The sequence below is a fragment of the Oreochromis aureus genome, linkage group 9 (assembly GCF_013358895.1).
Source record: "Oreochromis aureus strain Israel breed Guangdong linkage group 9, ZZ_aureus, whole genome shotgun sequence".
NCBI lineage: Eukaryota > Metazoa > Chordata > Actinopteri > Cichliformes > Cichlidae > Oreochromis > Oreochromis aureus.
This window is the reverse complement of record NC_052950.1, coordinates 25,662,144-25,678,528: the sequence shown is the minus strand read 5'-3', so window position 1 is coordinate 25,678,528 and position 16,385 is coordinate 25,662,144. Positions and strand designations below refer to the sequence as shown.

The following is a 16,385-nucleotide window of genomic DNA, read 5'->3' as shown; positions in this document are numbered from 1 at the left end:
ATGTGCTGACGTCTTCACCTTAAAAAGAAATTTCCTTTTTCCCCCTCCCCCTCAGTCTCTAGTGGCTGTCATTCACAGTGAGACACATTTTTGCGCTCTGCTGTTACCCAAAAAATGCATCACTGAGAGCAGCACCAGCTTCTTCTACTGAATTAATCCTCAACATAAAATATTTTATGTCCTTCAGTGAAGTCGAGAAGGTCGAACATACAATTATTTTTTTCCAGACTTGATCATTCCAGCTCGTTGTGTCAATGGCTACAACTAGCTCAGAATTAGCTGTCATTGTATGAAACACCCGAACCCCTGTTATTACGGAGCAATATTAAGTACTTGGAAGTATTTTCCCTCATTAGGCTCTTGCAGTGAAAATAGCGTGCAGCACATAGCAGTTCAACAAATGTCATAAAAAACAGACTGTATATAAAAGATAGACATAGTCATCGTGACATCAGCCATTGGTTTTGGACTACAGAAAGCCTCAATCTTGGTGTTTTTGCTGCCACAAGTTACTGAATTTGAAAGCCCTAAGTTATTAGCTAAGGGTAGTAAGCATGTGTAGCAATCTGCATCCAAAAACCGCACAGGTACAAAGAATAGACACGGATACTGGTGCTTAGTAACTGATAATTGGTGCTCAGTAACAGACTGATAAAATACTAGAATTTCACTTAGAATGGAGTGTACCTCACAGTGGGCCATATCATTTTTGGCATTTAATTCAATTAAATGGCTCTAAAAGGTTAAAACACAGCTTCGGGCCAGCCTCAAGTGGTCAAGAGAGGAACTGCAGTTTTGTTGAATTTTGCATTGGCTTTAGTTTTCATCCACAGACGTGGCTGCTTGCAGTCTCATAGCAACATAATGAAATTCTGTTGTTAAAAGAGGTTTTCAAAGTTTGAATTGTGAGGCTTTCTGCTTGCTTTCAAACAAAGCAGCAACCTCACTAATGGCCCTTAAAGAGGACCATGTAGCTTTGGGAACGGCTGGTTTAAACCATTTGTGCAATCCTTTAGGAGAGCTCATTATTCTCTCCTATTTAACATTTCATATGTTTCTCTATTATTTGAATTTATTTTTCTTGTAATGCAACACTGCTTGTTTGGTAGGTAGTTTTAACTGTTAAATTGCATCAATGTTCAGATGCTGTGGCTGGTTCATAGTCTAATTTAAGTATTTTCGCTTTATTTTTATTGCCTAAAATCTTTGTGCACTGTATAATGAATGCTGCTTTTGTCTTTACTGTAGTGTTGATTTGGTGTTAAAACATAGTGAAAAAAAATAATGCTTCAGGATTAGCTTTAAGCTCTCTGTGCCCTTGTAAGCATTTCACACCAAAAGCCTGATCCAGCATGAACTCACCGTTGTGTGTTTGCTGTTCTTCTTTCGCAGGCGGTGCGAGGAGCGTGTGGAGGTTGCTGTCTCGTGGCAGTGTGAAGCTGCGGGGTTTCCCTCCCTGGGTTGCCATAGGAATCAGCCTCTGCATTGCCATGGGCAACGGGACATTCCTCGGAGCAGGAAGAGTGTAAACGGCTCCGGCCATCATTGAGCCACCACCTGGGCCTGGCTCAGCAAAGACGGCGTCCTCTGCAACGAAAAGAAAAAAAATTGAAATGCTGTTATTTGAGTCATGAATGCAACATGACTCATTTCTTTAAAAGAACACTCTGTTCAATACAGTAAAATTTTATTTTAAATATGTTCTGACTGAGAGAAACTGCTATTTCAGCTTTAAAACCATTGTCCACATTGGAGCATCAGAAAGAACACTGAACACATACATTACTATTAAACACAAGATCGCATATAAAACACACAAGCTTCAAGCTACATCAGCAGCTGCACAAAATATTTGACAAATATCACTGCAGGCAGGGGTCAAAGTTGATTTTAATGAGGGGGAGCTGAAACTGATGATCACAGATGATAGCAGACAGTTTTCATGGGGGCGCTTTCTTGAGCAGAGAGTAGTTCCTGTCAAAACAGTAGAAATTCTGCTCTGTGTGTGTGGACCTTTCAAAATTTTAATGGCACACTTTCTGGAGAAGCTTTGCTGCTGAATGTTCTCGGTATTAATAAAATAACAATTTAAGATATCTCAAATAAATTAAAAAAACAAAACTTTTTTTTGCAGTTCTGTTACTTTTAATGAAGCAACTATTTTGTTAAATTTGATGGGGTTAAAGTCCAAAGGTATAATAATACAAGACCCCAACTATATATTTCTATGTACGACACAGCTGTACCACCCCATATTGTACAGATTTAATTATTAATTCATTCATTTACTCATTTATTTTACAGCCCAGGAAAAAAATAGCATTCCTGTTAGGTAGATACAGTAATGAAGATGTACATAACTAACATGATGTCATCCACTGGTTTCTACAGGCTTGTTTTGAAGCCTCAAGATGAGCTGTCATCTTGTTTTTAAAACAACAAATGTGAGAAGGAGGGACGTGCCTTACTGTGATTGCTCATTGACTCTATCCACAACTATCGCCATCTCTTTGTTCACTGTATTCTAATAAGAATAAAACTGGTTGTTATCAAGCTAGCTAGCTAAATATGAGATACTTTGCTTTATATTTAATAACTAATGAAAAACAAACTTAACACTTTATAACTGAATGACACTAATACATTTTTTTTAGATTTTTTTTACCATCTTGGAAAGAATATGGTTTTTGCCCTATATTGCAACAAACCACTATGGGGGGAAATTCTGGGAAACTATTATGTTGTCATTTTTATACTTTCTGTGGTCTATCTTAGCTGAACATTTTGGTGTGCAGAAACGCATTAGGTTTTCATTCTTTCTGTAGAACATAATCACAGCTTAAACAGAAGTCACTAACACCGCTGTGTATGAATTCAAGCAACTGAATTGGAATTTGGGCACTACCAAGTGGTCCAGTTTGAAGGTAGTGCAGTCCAGCCTCGGTCAATGGCGTCTCAATCAGGTCCTGCCAAGAGCGTCTCTGCGACGATGAAGAGCGGCCTGGGGACCCTGTCTCACTACTGCCCCCAGCAGGACTGGAGCGGTACTACAGAAAACAACAGATAAACAAATTATTCAGTAGACTTACCAGATGCAATCTAAGCATATGCTCCCATATGAAGACAGCTCCTATATTACAAATTGTAGGTTATGGCTGGTAAAATGTATTTCTCTAAACATAATATTCTAATTAGGAAACAGTCATCTGTTGCACTATATTCATCATCGTCTAGAGTCTGAACTCTGGAAAGAAATCTATTTGAAATAATTTATATGGTAATAAAAATCAAGAGCCCACACTGTAGTTAGTAATAGTATGCTACCATCAGTAGCCTGAACCATTGATATACATGCAAAGCAGGGTGGATCCATGCTTTACTTGTTCTTTTAACTCTACCAACAGAATGTCGCAGCAGAACTATGTAATGGTTGTGTGGAAAAACCTCAGTGGATCAGTACTTTCTGAAATATTGAGACCAGCCTGTCTAGCACCAATAACTATTCCACATTCAAAGTCACTTAAATCGCCTTTTTTCTCCCATTCTGATGCTCTTTTTGAACTTCAGAAGGCCTTCTTTCCCATGTCTGCATGCTTAAACGAACTGAGTTAATGCCATGTGATTAGCTGACTATGTATCAGCGTTAAATAGCAGTTGAATAGATGAATGTAGTAAAGTGGCTGGTGAGTGTAAATTCAGACTAAAAAGCACGTTCATGCTCCCAAGTCGAAAGAACAATTTCCGAACTCTCGAAGTGAGACCATTAATCTAAGGTAATGTTAAACATCGTCACACACCTCTACAGGATCACATCTGTACTGTACGTCGCTGCTGTTGCTACCCCCTGCTTTTCTGCCACTGTGTGTGGTGCCTCCCCCAAGAGGACCAGGGTGGTACTGCGGCTCTGCAGCTGCAGCAGGGGGCTCGCCACAAAGGAAGTCCTCTTGGGATGAGCGAGAGCGAGACGTCTCTGTGGAAGAAAGCCGAGTGGTCCGACCTCCTTCCAAGTAGGCGCTCATCTGATAGAGAAAAAGGAAGGGAGACAATGTGGCAGACATCAAATGATCGCCTTGTCTCATTCAACCATAATGACACACTTCAAAGAAAGGATTTCATCAGCATGCCTGCCTGATTGAGTAAGTGTGTGATATGGTAGGTGAGAGACAAGAAGACAAAGCAGAGGGGTGTTTGAGTGACTCTATTATTATCTTAAAACTTAGCAGCCTGTGTTTTGTAACTTCAATTACATGGACAAGGTGCTGTTGGTGTTTCCTGTTTTTTTACCCTATGATTAAAAAAACATACCCCAGGACAGAGATGCATGATGTACAGCAACCCATTTCAACTTCAAATATAGCAACATTTATGTTTAATATAGCCTCAGCACTATCTGTACTTATTGCTTTATTGGCAATAATTCCAACTGTTACAGTGGACTAGGAAGCACGAGGCCTCAATTTTGCCTCCGAGTACAATATCTACTTTGTGAGAGATGTAATACAGTTTACAGTATGTGTGTGTGTGAGAGTGTGTGTGTGTATGAGTGACTCACTGATGGAGGCCGTGGGTAGGTGTCATATGGAGGTGGGGGACTGTCCTGTTTGGGGCTGGAGGCAGCGTCATCCTCATGTTCACTTTCACTCCAGTAATCTACAGGAAACCCACACACATACTGTCAGATCCATCCATACAGATACGTCCAGTGTATTTGTAGTATCATGCACATTTTACATATTAGCTTAGAGTGTTGTTTCTTAATTGGAACCGATTACACTTTTCCTTATTTTCTGTCATTTATTAAACTGATGGATGCTCATATCACACATGATTCAAGTGATGAATAATCAGTAGTCAGTGTATGTAGAAATTAGAAAACGTTCAGCTCTGTTTGAGATTTCTTTTGAGTTTTTTTTTCCTTCTCTTGGCTCTATATGATGACACTATAGTTATTTCTAACATGGCCAGGTACATTGCTCTGGCTCTGAGCAAATTAGCACAATCAACCTGCTGTTCAAACCTTCTGTTTGCTAGTGGAAGCCTCTCAGTGATGCTGTTGGGTTTTTACTTTGCAAAATAATGCGCTTAAGATGACTATTGATTGGGAACTGGTGCTAAATGAATCAAATTCTTTTGAATCGAATCAAAAGGGAGGGCAGCCTCATGGTAGAAGAGCTAGGATAATCTGAAGAGCTACATAAAATAAAGTAAATGGATAAATATAGTATTTATTATTTAGTATTTATTTGTACTTGGTATTCCACCATTTTCTTTCCATTTATCCACCTGTCTATTGATTTACCATCCATTCAGTCATCAGAATACCATGAGAAATAGAAAACATACCCCAAGTATCAGGTTAACATCTTATCAGGCATTTTGTGCCACAGTTCCCAGATGGTCCCAGAGTTTTGAGTTGGAGGTTGAATTCTTGTTTGTGTTTTTAGTTTTGTTTCCTGTTCTGGGTTTATTTTATTTTTACTCACTTTTCATTGCCTAGTATTTTCAGTCATTCACTTTTGGTTACATGTTGCTACTGTTTGACTTTATAGACTTTGTTAATGTTTCTCTCTATCTTGACCTTGTGTGCTTTCTCTTGTGTTAAGTTTACTCTTGTTTCATGTGCTTTAGTTATGGTTGCAGTTCAGTTCTAGTTTTACTTTGGTAGCTTACTTGTCTCCTGTGTCACACTTTTAATTTGACTCCTTCCCTGTTATTGTCTAGATTAGTTTCAGCTGTATATAGTTATTCCCTATTCCCATTCCTATTCCCTGATTACCTTTTGTGTGTATAAATAGCCCTGTCTCTCCTTTGTTCTTTTGTATTGCTTACTGTTCCTGATCTCCTGGGACTAATTTTTAAATCTGGATTACAACTATTATAATTTTGCTTTTTTATTGAAACTCTGAATTGGGATCTTGCATTTGGGTCCTCACTCCACAAGTAGCATGGATGTTTTGCTTTGAGTATTTAATACACAAAAAAACTTAAATATAGCAACAATAATTCATTTGATACGAGTCAGCAACCAACTGACATGTAAAAAAAAAAAAAAAACAGAGAGAGGGAAAAAAAAGGAAAGCTGTGATGTTTATTCATAGCAAAGTTTTTTAAACAGACACGAGGGCCAAAAAGCTCATTGGTTATTCTACCCATGAACAGTTTTCTTTTTTTTTTAAGTTAAAACTGAACACACACACAAATAAATCTTTAATCTAAGCTTTTCAAAAGTCTCAGAGTATTCTGCAACCTCTGGCTAACCATGTTCCAGACATTTTTTATAATTTTTTTAATGCTTCAGATTTTTTGTGGAACATAGTAAAGGATCACAAACTGTTCATACTAAACAGTTAAAATCAAATTATTAACGACTAAACTGTCTTAAAATATCTGATAATAAAAACAAACATCCTTTTTTAATAATTAAATAAACACTTCTTTTCTTGGTATGAATGGTATGAATGATGGCATTTTATTCCCTTGGCTTTTGTGGCTTTGTTTTCTTCACTGACTTTCAGCGTCAACATTTGTAGACCATTCGTCCAGCTAGCTTCACCTCATTACCATCCAAAACCTTGGGGGTATTGAGTTGATTATCTTTGCTTATGTCCAAAGTTATAGTTGTTTTTTCAAATACTTTTACCCGAATTAATTTACCTGGTTTGCTCACTATTAACATTTTTCTAAACTAACCTTGTAAATTATTTTTTTCTTCCCTGGACCTTAAAAAACCTGGAGAACATGCACATTACTTCAATGGAGTGAAGAATGTGGACCACTTTTAAGTGAATGATTCCTCTGCGCTTGTTAGTTTTTGAGAACTGAAGGAGCATATATTTCCAGAAATAGCTAATTGCATCACATTACCAAGTGGATGAAAAATAACTGTTTGGTTTCTGAGTGCCTGGGGGTGTAATGAAACAGTCATGTGTGGTACGGGGTCATTAGTTGCCCATTAACAAATTTTTCTCCCAGTAAGCCCCTAGGAGATTAATCTGGCTATTCTGGGAAAATAACAATAAGTTCAGTAGGTATAGGAGTGTTATTGTGTTGTTGGCTTAAGATGACATCCTACAGCAGCCATTGTTTGAAGAACCCTTCACCATGTCGCTGAATGAGCCCTCACCCTGCTCCTGGCGTATTCTCTCTCGCTCTGCATAGCCTACAGCAGCCATGTTGAGGCGACTCAGCCACCTAACAGAAGGGGGAACTAATTAGATTATCTCATAATGTACACAAACAAATAATTAAACATTAAAATAACAATCTCGCTTGGGGTCCCAAAGTCTCACAGTGCGACATAAATAATCACTTGGAAAAAAATCATTACTTCTTTTTATTTTAATTTTTTGCTTCTTTAAAAGTTTGAAACGATATATAGCTGCACTGATCTACAGCATGATAACTACATCATATAAGTAAATAGGTATATCAAACATAGTTTAAATGTTATGTAAGTCATGGATGAACAAATATATACAAATTTTCTTATAAAAGTCAGTAACAGACAAAAAAGGTATATAGGTATAATATATTATCCTCAGTATGTTGTGACCTATAAAAAATTGGCCTCTGTGAAAATGTCTTGAAATATTTGATAATAAAACAAATTCTCATTTTAAACATTAAATAAAACACTTTTTTTTCCTTTTTATTTTTTGAAGGGTCTTATGTGGTGTTTTGCCACCCAGCTGGAAGTCTGCCCTACTCTATAACCTTCACCCTGCACACGCTCCTTTACCTGTTCATGTCATCCACTCCATCTGCTGCAAAGTAGAAACTCTTGACCTTGGGGTGGCAAGCTTTGAAAGCACTAGAGAGACAGAGGGTGTTATTTTTGCAGGCACACATTCATACATTCAAGAGCATGTGAACTGCACGTAACATACACATATATATGCAAGAGACCTGCGTTTGTTAAGCACTTACTACTTCTTGCGGCATTCACTGGCTCGATCGATCTTAAATTCTGGAAGACTGACAAAACCTTCGGCTTTTTCATCCTGAACAAAGAGCGAGGAGAAAGAAATTTTAAAAAAAGACAGACAGAAAGCCAAAAAAAAAGAGGATGGCTAAAAAACCAGTTGATTTTATGTGTTCACTCTCTGTGTTTTTCCAAATGCATATTATTTTTTCTAAGTCTGACTGAACAGAAAGAGGCTGATGAATGTCAGATTAAATAAAGATAAGACTTTAAAACCTAGCAGCTCTCTGGTTAGCCACTGAGGGGGGTTGCACTGACAGTGTTAAGAAGCGAATTCTTACCAGCTTATTTTCAACTGATAATGTGCAATGGTTTTGCTACCCATTACAAAAAAAAAATACTGGGTTACTGGATACTGGATTCTGGTCATCCAGATGAACCTTTTGGGGCAGTTGGAAATTAGTTTTGTACATATTTAGCCATCAACCAGAGAACTAAAAAGAAAAAAAAAGTGATGGTGGGATAAAAAAGAATGTTAAAAATAAATAAAGAAGTTACGTTAATGTTGATACAAATAAATCAAATTATATAATTAAGTTTGACTTTACAGTCATGTGCAAAAAATGTAAGAGTTCTGTCAATTCCACGGTTTTACATATCGGGGCAAAAAAAGAGAAATTACTCCTAAAGTTATTTAAATACAACCTCAGGTGTATACCACATTTTACTATTTATACCACTATTTCATTATTTATTTAAGTCACAACACAGAAGCAGTGTGTGGAAAAACGAAGTACACCTCGTGATTCAGTAGCTCATAGAACCACTTTTGACAGCAACAACTTGAAATAATGATTTTATGTATGACTTTTTCTGTCTCTCCCATTGTTTCTCTGACCCACTCTTCTTTACAACATTGCTTCAGTTTCAGTTTAGTTGAAGAATGCATTGTATTTGTTTATGCACAGCTCTTTCTCAGCCCTCCACCACCTCCATCTTGACAGCTGTCATAAGGTGTTTGTGCTTGTTAAGACCCAGCTCAAAAGTCAAAACAGAAATATGGAGACTGTCACCAGAGTTTTAAAAATGTACTTTATTTATTTATTATTATATAATTTTAAATTACATAATAAGTTTAGTCTAAGTGTGGTCTATTAGCATTTCAGCCCTCAAAGACTCTTGCAGTGCCACTGCAAAGAGAATAGAGGTTGCAGAAGGGCCTAACACATCGAGCATAACTTTAGTTGACATCTTCAAATATGGACGCCCCTATATGATAATCCCAAGTTGCTGCACTGAGCGTACAAAAGTAACATGTGACCAACACATAGAGGAGCACAACAGCCACAAATCAAAAGGATTACTCAGACAATTACTACAACACAAACCAAAAGCATCAACCAACAATCCCAACCATGTGATCTGTTGTTGCCATCAAACAAACGGTCACATACCAAGCGGCCCTATGCCACAACAAGTTGCTTTGATCTAGAAAATTCAGTAAAGCAAGCGTACTAGTGACCAACCCCAAATGAAGTGCGATATCTACACAATTTAAACAAATGTTTTTGGCCATCACCTGGCCAATAACACTCACAAGTGATCCAACAAAAGTAGCCAGCTTCTCCACAACACTAAAGGTCACAGCACAAAGCACTCACCTCATCATCTGGCATCCATAAACACTTATATACGAGATGTAGAAGTTCGAGGCAACTTTGAATGCAAACTCAAGAGCAGGCAGCAGATCAGAGATGCAGTCTACAAGAAAACTCTGAAGCGTAACCCCACCCAGGATAACCACCAAATGTAATTAACTAAACCACCAAGCAAGTACTACAGTGGACAGGCAGCACAGCCACCCAGCTGAAACACATTTGCTAAGGAGAGTTTGCTCAATCACAGCTAACACCTTAACCATCACTCACCCTCTAAAAAAACCTCTGATGTTTTGTCTCCACAAACATATCCAATATAGTGTCCAAAATATCCCGGACAAGCCCCCATTTATGTTATGACCTTTCTCAAAAGGAGCAACATAAATATGGAGTCTGACACCAGAGTTTAAAAAATAATAGATTTTATTTTAAATGACATAATAAGTTTGCTAAAACAGGTGGTACCACAAAGACAAAACTGGTGCGCCCCTCCAAAGCCTGGCAGCTGTGCCTTCATCCATACCTCACCAGGTGTAGTCAATTAGCATTTCAACCCAGGTAAGACCTGAAGACTCATGCACTGCCAATGCAAAAGGAATAGGGAATACAGAGGGGCATAACAGGTTTGATATGCTGTGTTTGATTTTCACCAAACATAATGCTGTGCATTATTATACTTTGGTCTCATCTGTCCAAAAAACATTGTCCCAGTTATTTTTTCAAATATAACTTTGGAAATCTAAGCTGTGCTACCGTGTTCTTTGCAGAGAGAAGAAGCATTGTCCTGGAAAACCTTCCACACAAATCATACTCGTTCAGTCCTTTTCTAATTGTACTGTCATGAACTTTAACCGTTAAGATGCTAACTGAGGCAAAGAGAGTTTGAAATGCTTTTTCTAAATTTTATTTTTTTAATAAATTCTCTGAGCATTGCATGTACCTTGGAGTTAATTTGCATGAACAATTTGTGTTATTCATGCAAATTAACCTGTTAGGGACCAAGTATATTATGTCTTGACAACTTTAAATTAAACGAAAGTATAGTTTTTTCACAAAACTATATGCAAACGTCTCCCATTGTCTTTATCACACACTAGCAGGAGGGCAGCTTCAAACAAAGCACTTTCACTTGTTGTTGTTGTTGTAGTTCTAGGTCCCTACTGTGGTAATGTCTTCTCTGCTAAAGCATCGCTTATGTGTCAGTAAAAACCTCAACATGAGTTTTTTAGACATACCTCTTCATTGATGTACCAGTACAGGCAGTTGTCTTTCAGAACAAACCAGTACTTCTTCCATTTTTGAGAAAAGTAACCCTTTGCATCTCTCTTTCTCCACAGCCAACCCTCGCAGTCTCCTCTGCCCAGCGCCTTGCAGGAAACACGCCTCCGACTCAGCGAGGCCAAACTTCGCCCTGGAACAACATGGAGGAAATGTGAAGGCAGCGGAATTCACGGACAGAAAATTATCTCAAAACTAGAAGAAAACACAAACTCAAAGAAGGAAAATGTGTCATTCAAAGGGTAGCACTAATGCTGCTTGTAAGTTCTCACTTCAGTGTGAATAAAATCTTTCACAAAATGTCACATCCTAATGTAGCAATGATTCTTGGCAATGCCTCAGTCTCTGGACTTGACAGAATGCTGCTGCACTGCAGTAAGGTAAGAGGTGTTTAATAAAAACTGCCTTTTCCTTCTGGCATAAAAGCCCTGTAACATTTTTCTCGGTAGGCTCCTCATTAAAGATTACCGGGGAAACTTGGCTCTCAGTCGAGGGCCATGGAGAAACTTGCATTGTACTGGATGAAAAGTCTTTTAACATGGTTACAATACTCCATTTACATCTGTGGCAGTGTAGGTCTAAAGGAAACAGGATTCTTACACAGTGCATGACATGAAAAACTACACTTCAACCACGCATTGTGAAAAGGTTTTGAGTCAGGAGATAATTAATAAGCTTTAGAACACCCCCACCCCACCCGACACACACACACACACACACACACACACCTTACATCCTCAAAATGCACAAAAGTGCTCTCGAATAATGATTATTCTTCATTTTCTGTGCAGCAGCTCCAGGCTATAAACTGATACCATCACCAATTTAGCTTTAAAAGAGAACTACTCGTTATAGAAAATGAAGATTTTTTTTTCTCTGATCCTCAACGAAAAGAGTTACTAATATTTCATTACACATTTGATAAGAGTACCACTTGGAGCAGTGGAACTGTGAATAAATCATTATTATCACACTCATTTTGAAACTTTGCTTTAATTGCGGTAAACAAACAAAGCCGTTGACCAAACGTGCAGATGGAGCTAAAGCTTTCGCACAATTGCAGATGGTGAAACAAGCAAAAGGCCTCTGGAAAAAAACAAAAAACAATCCCTTTCAACATGTCAATCCTCGTTCGTGTGGTGGAAGAAAAAAAAAAGGTTTGGTCAGATAGGGAAAAAAATACTGATGGCTGTGAGTAAAATTATCCCAAAAAAAAAATCCTAATAAAGAATCAGCTGAGTCATTTATGTAAATAAAACTAGAAAGGTAAGAACTGATGTTACAATAATCATTCTGCGATGATAAATGTTAATGATATAGAGAAATGCTGGATTCGTGAATGTGTGCACACTGACTGAAAGCGAATTTGCCTGCAGTCCGGTCTGCAGCACGCTCATCAAAACATGCGAAATGGGAACAACGTGTTAAAATGCAAATACAGAGCTGTCTGCACAGACTGCATGAGTATGAAACGATTACAAGGTGAGAAAACTACCTCATAAGCAAATTATTACAATTTTTTTACATCGATTTTTTTGACTGTTTATTTCGACTGCTAAAACCATAAATCATGTTTTCTTTGGCTCAGCCCAAACTGTGAAATGCATGAAAAGCAATGAGTCTTTTCAATTATGCATTACCGTTAATGAATGATCACAAAAATGTGGAGAAATTGACTTTAATCTTGAGTATTACTGGAGCAATTTATCAGTTTATATAGTAATGAATTTTTAAAGCTTGCCATTCATTAAAATCATTGATTATAGGAAAGCTTAGAAAACAGCTACAGTTCCCAACTTCTTAATTGTGGCCACTTGTTTATTTTAGCCTAACTGAGTAACACAAAAGAGACTGAAACAATGAGCAGTTTTTAAAACTGACGATATATTTCAGACTAAGTTACCACACATATAAACATTCATTACATATTCACCATGTCTGTGTGTTTACCACAATGATGAAAAATGAAGGGGAACTCTTCATTTGGTTATAAGATCTACTTTCTTGTAGCTTCTTTGAGAGGGTAAAAAAAAAAGGTTAATTATCAGGATATGGACAGTGCAGCTTGGTGCTAAAGATGAAGAAGGGGCAAAAGTTCTTTCCATTTAGTTGCTGATGAAAGGTAAAAGGTGTTTTCCTGATCAGATAAACATACAAACTGACTGTCTGTGAGCCATTTAAGGACAACGCAGCACTAGAACTTCAGTGGGTTAAATTTTGAACTTCATTCATTTTCATAAGAAGAAAAACAGCCTAGACAAAGGGGCTGGTTTGATCCATTGGTATTGTTTCTATAATAATGTTATATAGGTATGTACCTAAACTACTTGGGATACTAACCCTTACTACTGACAGCAGTTTTTTTAGCTGTTGTTTTAAAGTAAAACTAGAGCTTGTTGATTCATATTGTACACTCTAGACAAAAGATGCCTGCAAAAAGTTAATTGAACCTCTAATGGCCAGCTGGTTGTCTGTGTTTCCCCTTGATTTAAATCAGTGTGTTTCACATTAAGCTTTCAAGCAGATCATTCACAAATTAGAGAGCCGTAAATGAAAGTTTTCCAAAAGTTCCTAAGGTCACAGAACAATTAAAACAAAGAGAAGAAATCGCCAAAAATTATCCAAGCAGCTAAATCACAGAAGTCTGGATTTCTACACAGAATTCAAGGTAAGACCAGTTTATTTATCCAACATCACATTAAAAGTAATCCTGAAAACATCAACAGCTCTTTAACATACTAAAACATTTTAACCCTTGAAAGCTGCCATTACTTTTCACATGCACTTAAACTCATCATTCCCAAAATAATTTCTAGTCGGTCAGAGATTAGAAAACATGCAGTTCCACTTTTTTTTTCCAGTTTCTAGTTGTGTATGTGATGCTGTACTACACAACTTTAGAGTTGTGGAATGTATACGCAAGGGCAGCAGATGTGCATGAGCTGGTAATTATGGATCGTGTTTACACACGTAAATATGAAATTAACTTAAATATTCATCCATATGCTGGCCTCTAACACCAGAAAATTAAGAATCTACCACAGATCCTCTTCTTCTGGGGAGCAGATGCACCAGTGATTTTGCCCCACTCCTCCTCAGCTATGTGACTGCCTTCATTTTCACGACGACATTTTCATTTCAGTTACATGAGAGTTATAGTTTCATATTTTTGAATTTTATTTGGAGTTTTTGTTTTCGGTTCAGTTTTGTTTCAGCTGTTTCCAGAGTGGGGTTTTTCTCATTTCAGTGTTAGGTTTAAAGTGTTTAATTAGATTAAATTAGAGATAAAAACTTTTCAGGGGTTCAGAACAGTTGTTACAATACAAGCACACCTTTTTTGATGACAGTTGACTCACAGTCATGTAGTATAAGTAAACATCTGTTCCAAAGCTTAGTTAACAAAAGGTTGTGATGACAAATTTGACCAAACTAAAAAATATAAAAAGTGAAGGGCATTTTTTATATAAACTGAGTTTTTCCGAGTTAGTTTTGTGAGTGCACAGTATCATTTCAGTTCAGATCAGTATAAAATAAAGTGTTACTATGACTGCTGGCTTTGTGAAGCAGCAGCTGCTCTCACATTCTTCCTGCTTCCATTAGTGAATGAGTGAAAAACCACAACTGGCAGCATCTGTTCACACCTAACAGGTGGCTTTCCTGCTTACCTTTATTCTTCTTCCTGTTCTTTGACTGCAGAGAGGAGGAGGAGGAGGACTGTTGGTATGTCTGAGAGAGGTTGGAAAGAAGAGGAAGAAGAGAGGGAGGGAGAGGCAGGCTGTCAGGATGAATCAGTGCCCTTTGTTTGCTGCAATGAATTCTGGGATATAAAAGATGACAGATCTTAGGGAGAGCAGGAGCGATGAGACGAGCAAAGGGGAGCTGAATCTTTCTCCCCGTTCTCTCATTATCTCTTCCTCACACACACACACACACATATGAGGGGATGGAAAAGTGAACCTCACGGAGGACATTAGCGACTTTCACACCTCTAAACATAGAACAGAAGGACAGGAGGGAGGTTCGGGTGACACAATAGGACGTCCAGGTGATGGAGGAAGTTTGTGTGTGTGTGTAGGTGTGTGTGTGTGTGTATGTGTGTGTGAAGAAGCTCAGGGGAGCTGTGAGATTAAGCAGAAACTTCAGTAAGCAAAGCATGAAGGACAAACATCCAAAACAAGGGAATGTGAAGTCTGGCAGTGAACCCTGACATGCCTACTTACTTGGTGTGTTTAAAATTTAGAATGAATTATCTAGTTTATGCTTTTCAAAAGAGGACAGATGTAAATCTATCAGGGGATTACTGCGATATATGAAGAAGTGATAATTCAAGTTATGCAATTTTCTTAGTGGATAACAGTTACATCTTAAAGAAGAACTGTTCATGATTCCATGTTTGTCTAAAGCAGAAGAAATAGAAAAAGTTCAGATTGATTTTTTTATAAAACAGTGGCAATGATATATGTGGAGTCTATGCTAATGTTTAGTCAGCATCATAGACAGTGCCAAAGGCCGACGTAGCTTCTGTGACTGAAAAGCGAAACATAAAAAGTGACGCAGACGGGGAAATGCCTTAAGCTTGCTTTGTTTTTAATAAAAACTGGGGAAACTAGATGTGACTGTAAAAAAACTTCGAGTCTCACAGGATTTTATGGGAAAATGTATCACCGACTGGACCTTACGTTCCACGTGACTCATTTCAGGAAATACTGAATAAAACATTAGGTCCATTTTTTAAATTTTGGCCATTCTAAGGTTTGCATTATACATTGCGGACACAGATGTGCACATCTGGAGAACTGACGGCCGAGCAGTCTTTCCTGTTATACTTCTTTGAAGTCCCCCACCTGGGTCACATGCGTGGTTAGTGCATTGTAATGTAATGTAAACTCTCTGTGGAAAAGTTCTTGCAGTCCACATGGAACCTCACGCTCAGTGTCTGATGACAAAATGAAAGTCACACGGAAAAAAGTCACAGATCTATGAATGCGTAAAGTATAATACCATCTTAAATGTCAGAAAGAAGAATTATCTGGGGCTAACAGCTTGTTATTGACAGCTCATTAGCCAATGAGCATGCAGTCGGATTAACAGTCAAATTCACACCTTTCTCATTGCAGAAAGGCTTCAGCAAAAACGTTCATCTCAACACTTCATAACAGAACTAAACCAGTGGATGATGTCATAATAGATATGTCCATCACTAATAATGTCTAGGGTCAGTGCCTAGCTGACTAATAATTTGATAAGAATAATGTCGGCCTTGAAATGACTTGAAAGAGTAAGCCAAACTAAATATAACATCTTGTGTTCAGATCTGACTGAGTAATGACTCGTGGAGAACTGAGTGTATTTGATGCCTCACGCAGCATCCTTGATCCAAAACAACAAACTCTGACCAGCACATTTCTCATGTGACCTCTCTCTACTGGTCAGATGGGGCAACAGACCAGCTCTGATGTCACGATATTACACATGTCAGAGCCTGGAGCTCAGCCACTCACAGCCCAACACTCAGCAGGACAAATTAC

At 37.9% G+C, this 16,385-nt stretch overlaps 1 protein-coding gene across 1 annotated transcript in view; it reads right to left on the bottom strand.

Annotated features, from left to right (window-relative positions):
• Positions 1-16,385, bottom strand: part of cnksr2a (connector enhancer of kinase suppressor of Ras 2a) — a 74,445-nt gene that overhangs the window by 6,030 nt on the left and 52,030 nt on the right. The window contains exons 14-22 of the mRNA XM_039617168.1: positions 14,523-14,583; positions 10,815-10,990; positions 7,927-8,000; positions 7,739-7,810; positions 7,124-7,191; positions 4,553-4,650; positions 3,798-4,019; positions 2,906-3,047; positions 1,363-1,587 (exon numbers count right to left, since the gene is read on the bottom strand). Of these exons, the coding sequence (XP_039473102.1) occupies positions 1,363-1,587; positions 2,906-3,047; positions 3,798-4,019; positions 4,553-4,650; positions 7,124-7,191; positions 7,739-7,810; positions 7,927-8,000; positions 10,815-10,990; positions 14,523-14,583 (1,138 nt within the window). The remainder of the gene's footprint in view (positions 1-1,362; positions 1,588-2,905; positions 3,048-3,797; positions 4,020-4,552; positions 4,651-7,123; positions 7,192-7,738; positions 7,811-7,926; positions 8,001-10,814; positions 10,991-14,522; positions 14,584-16,385) is intronic.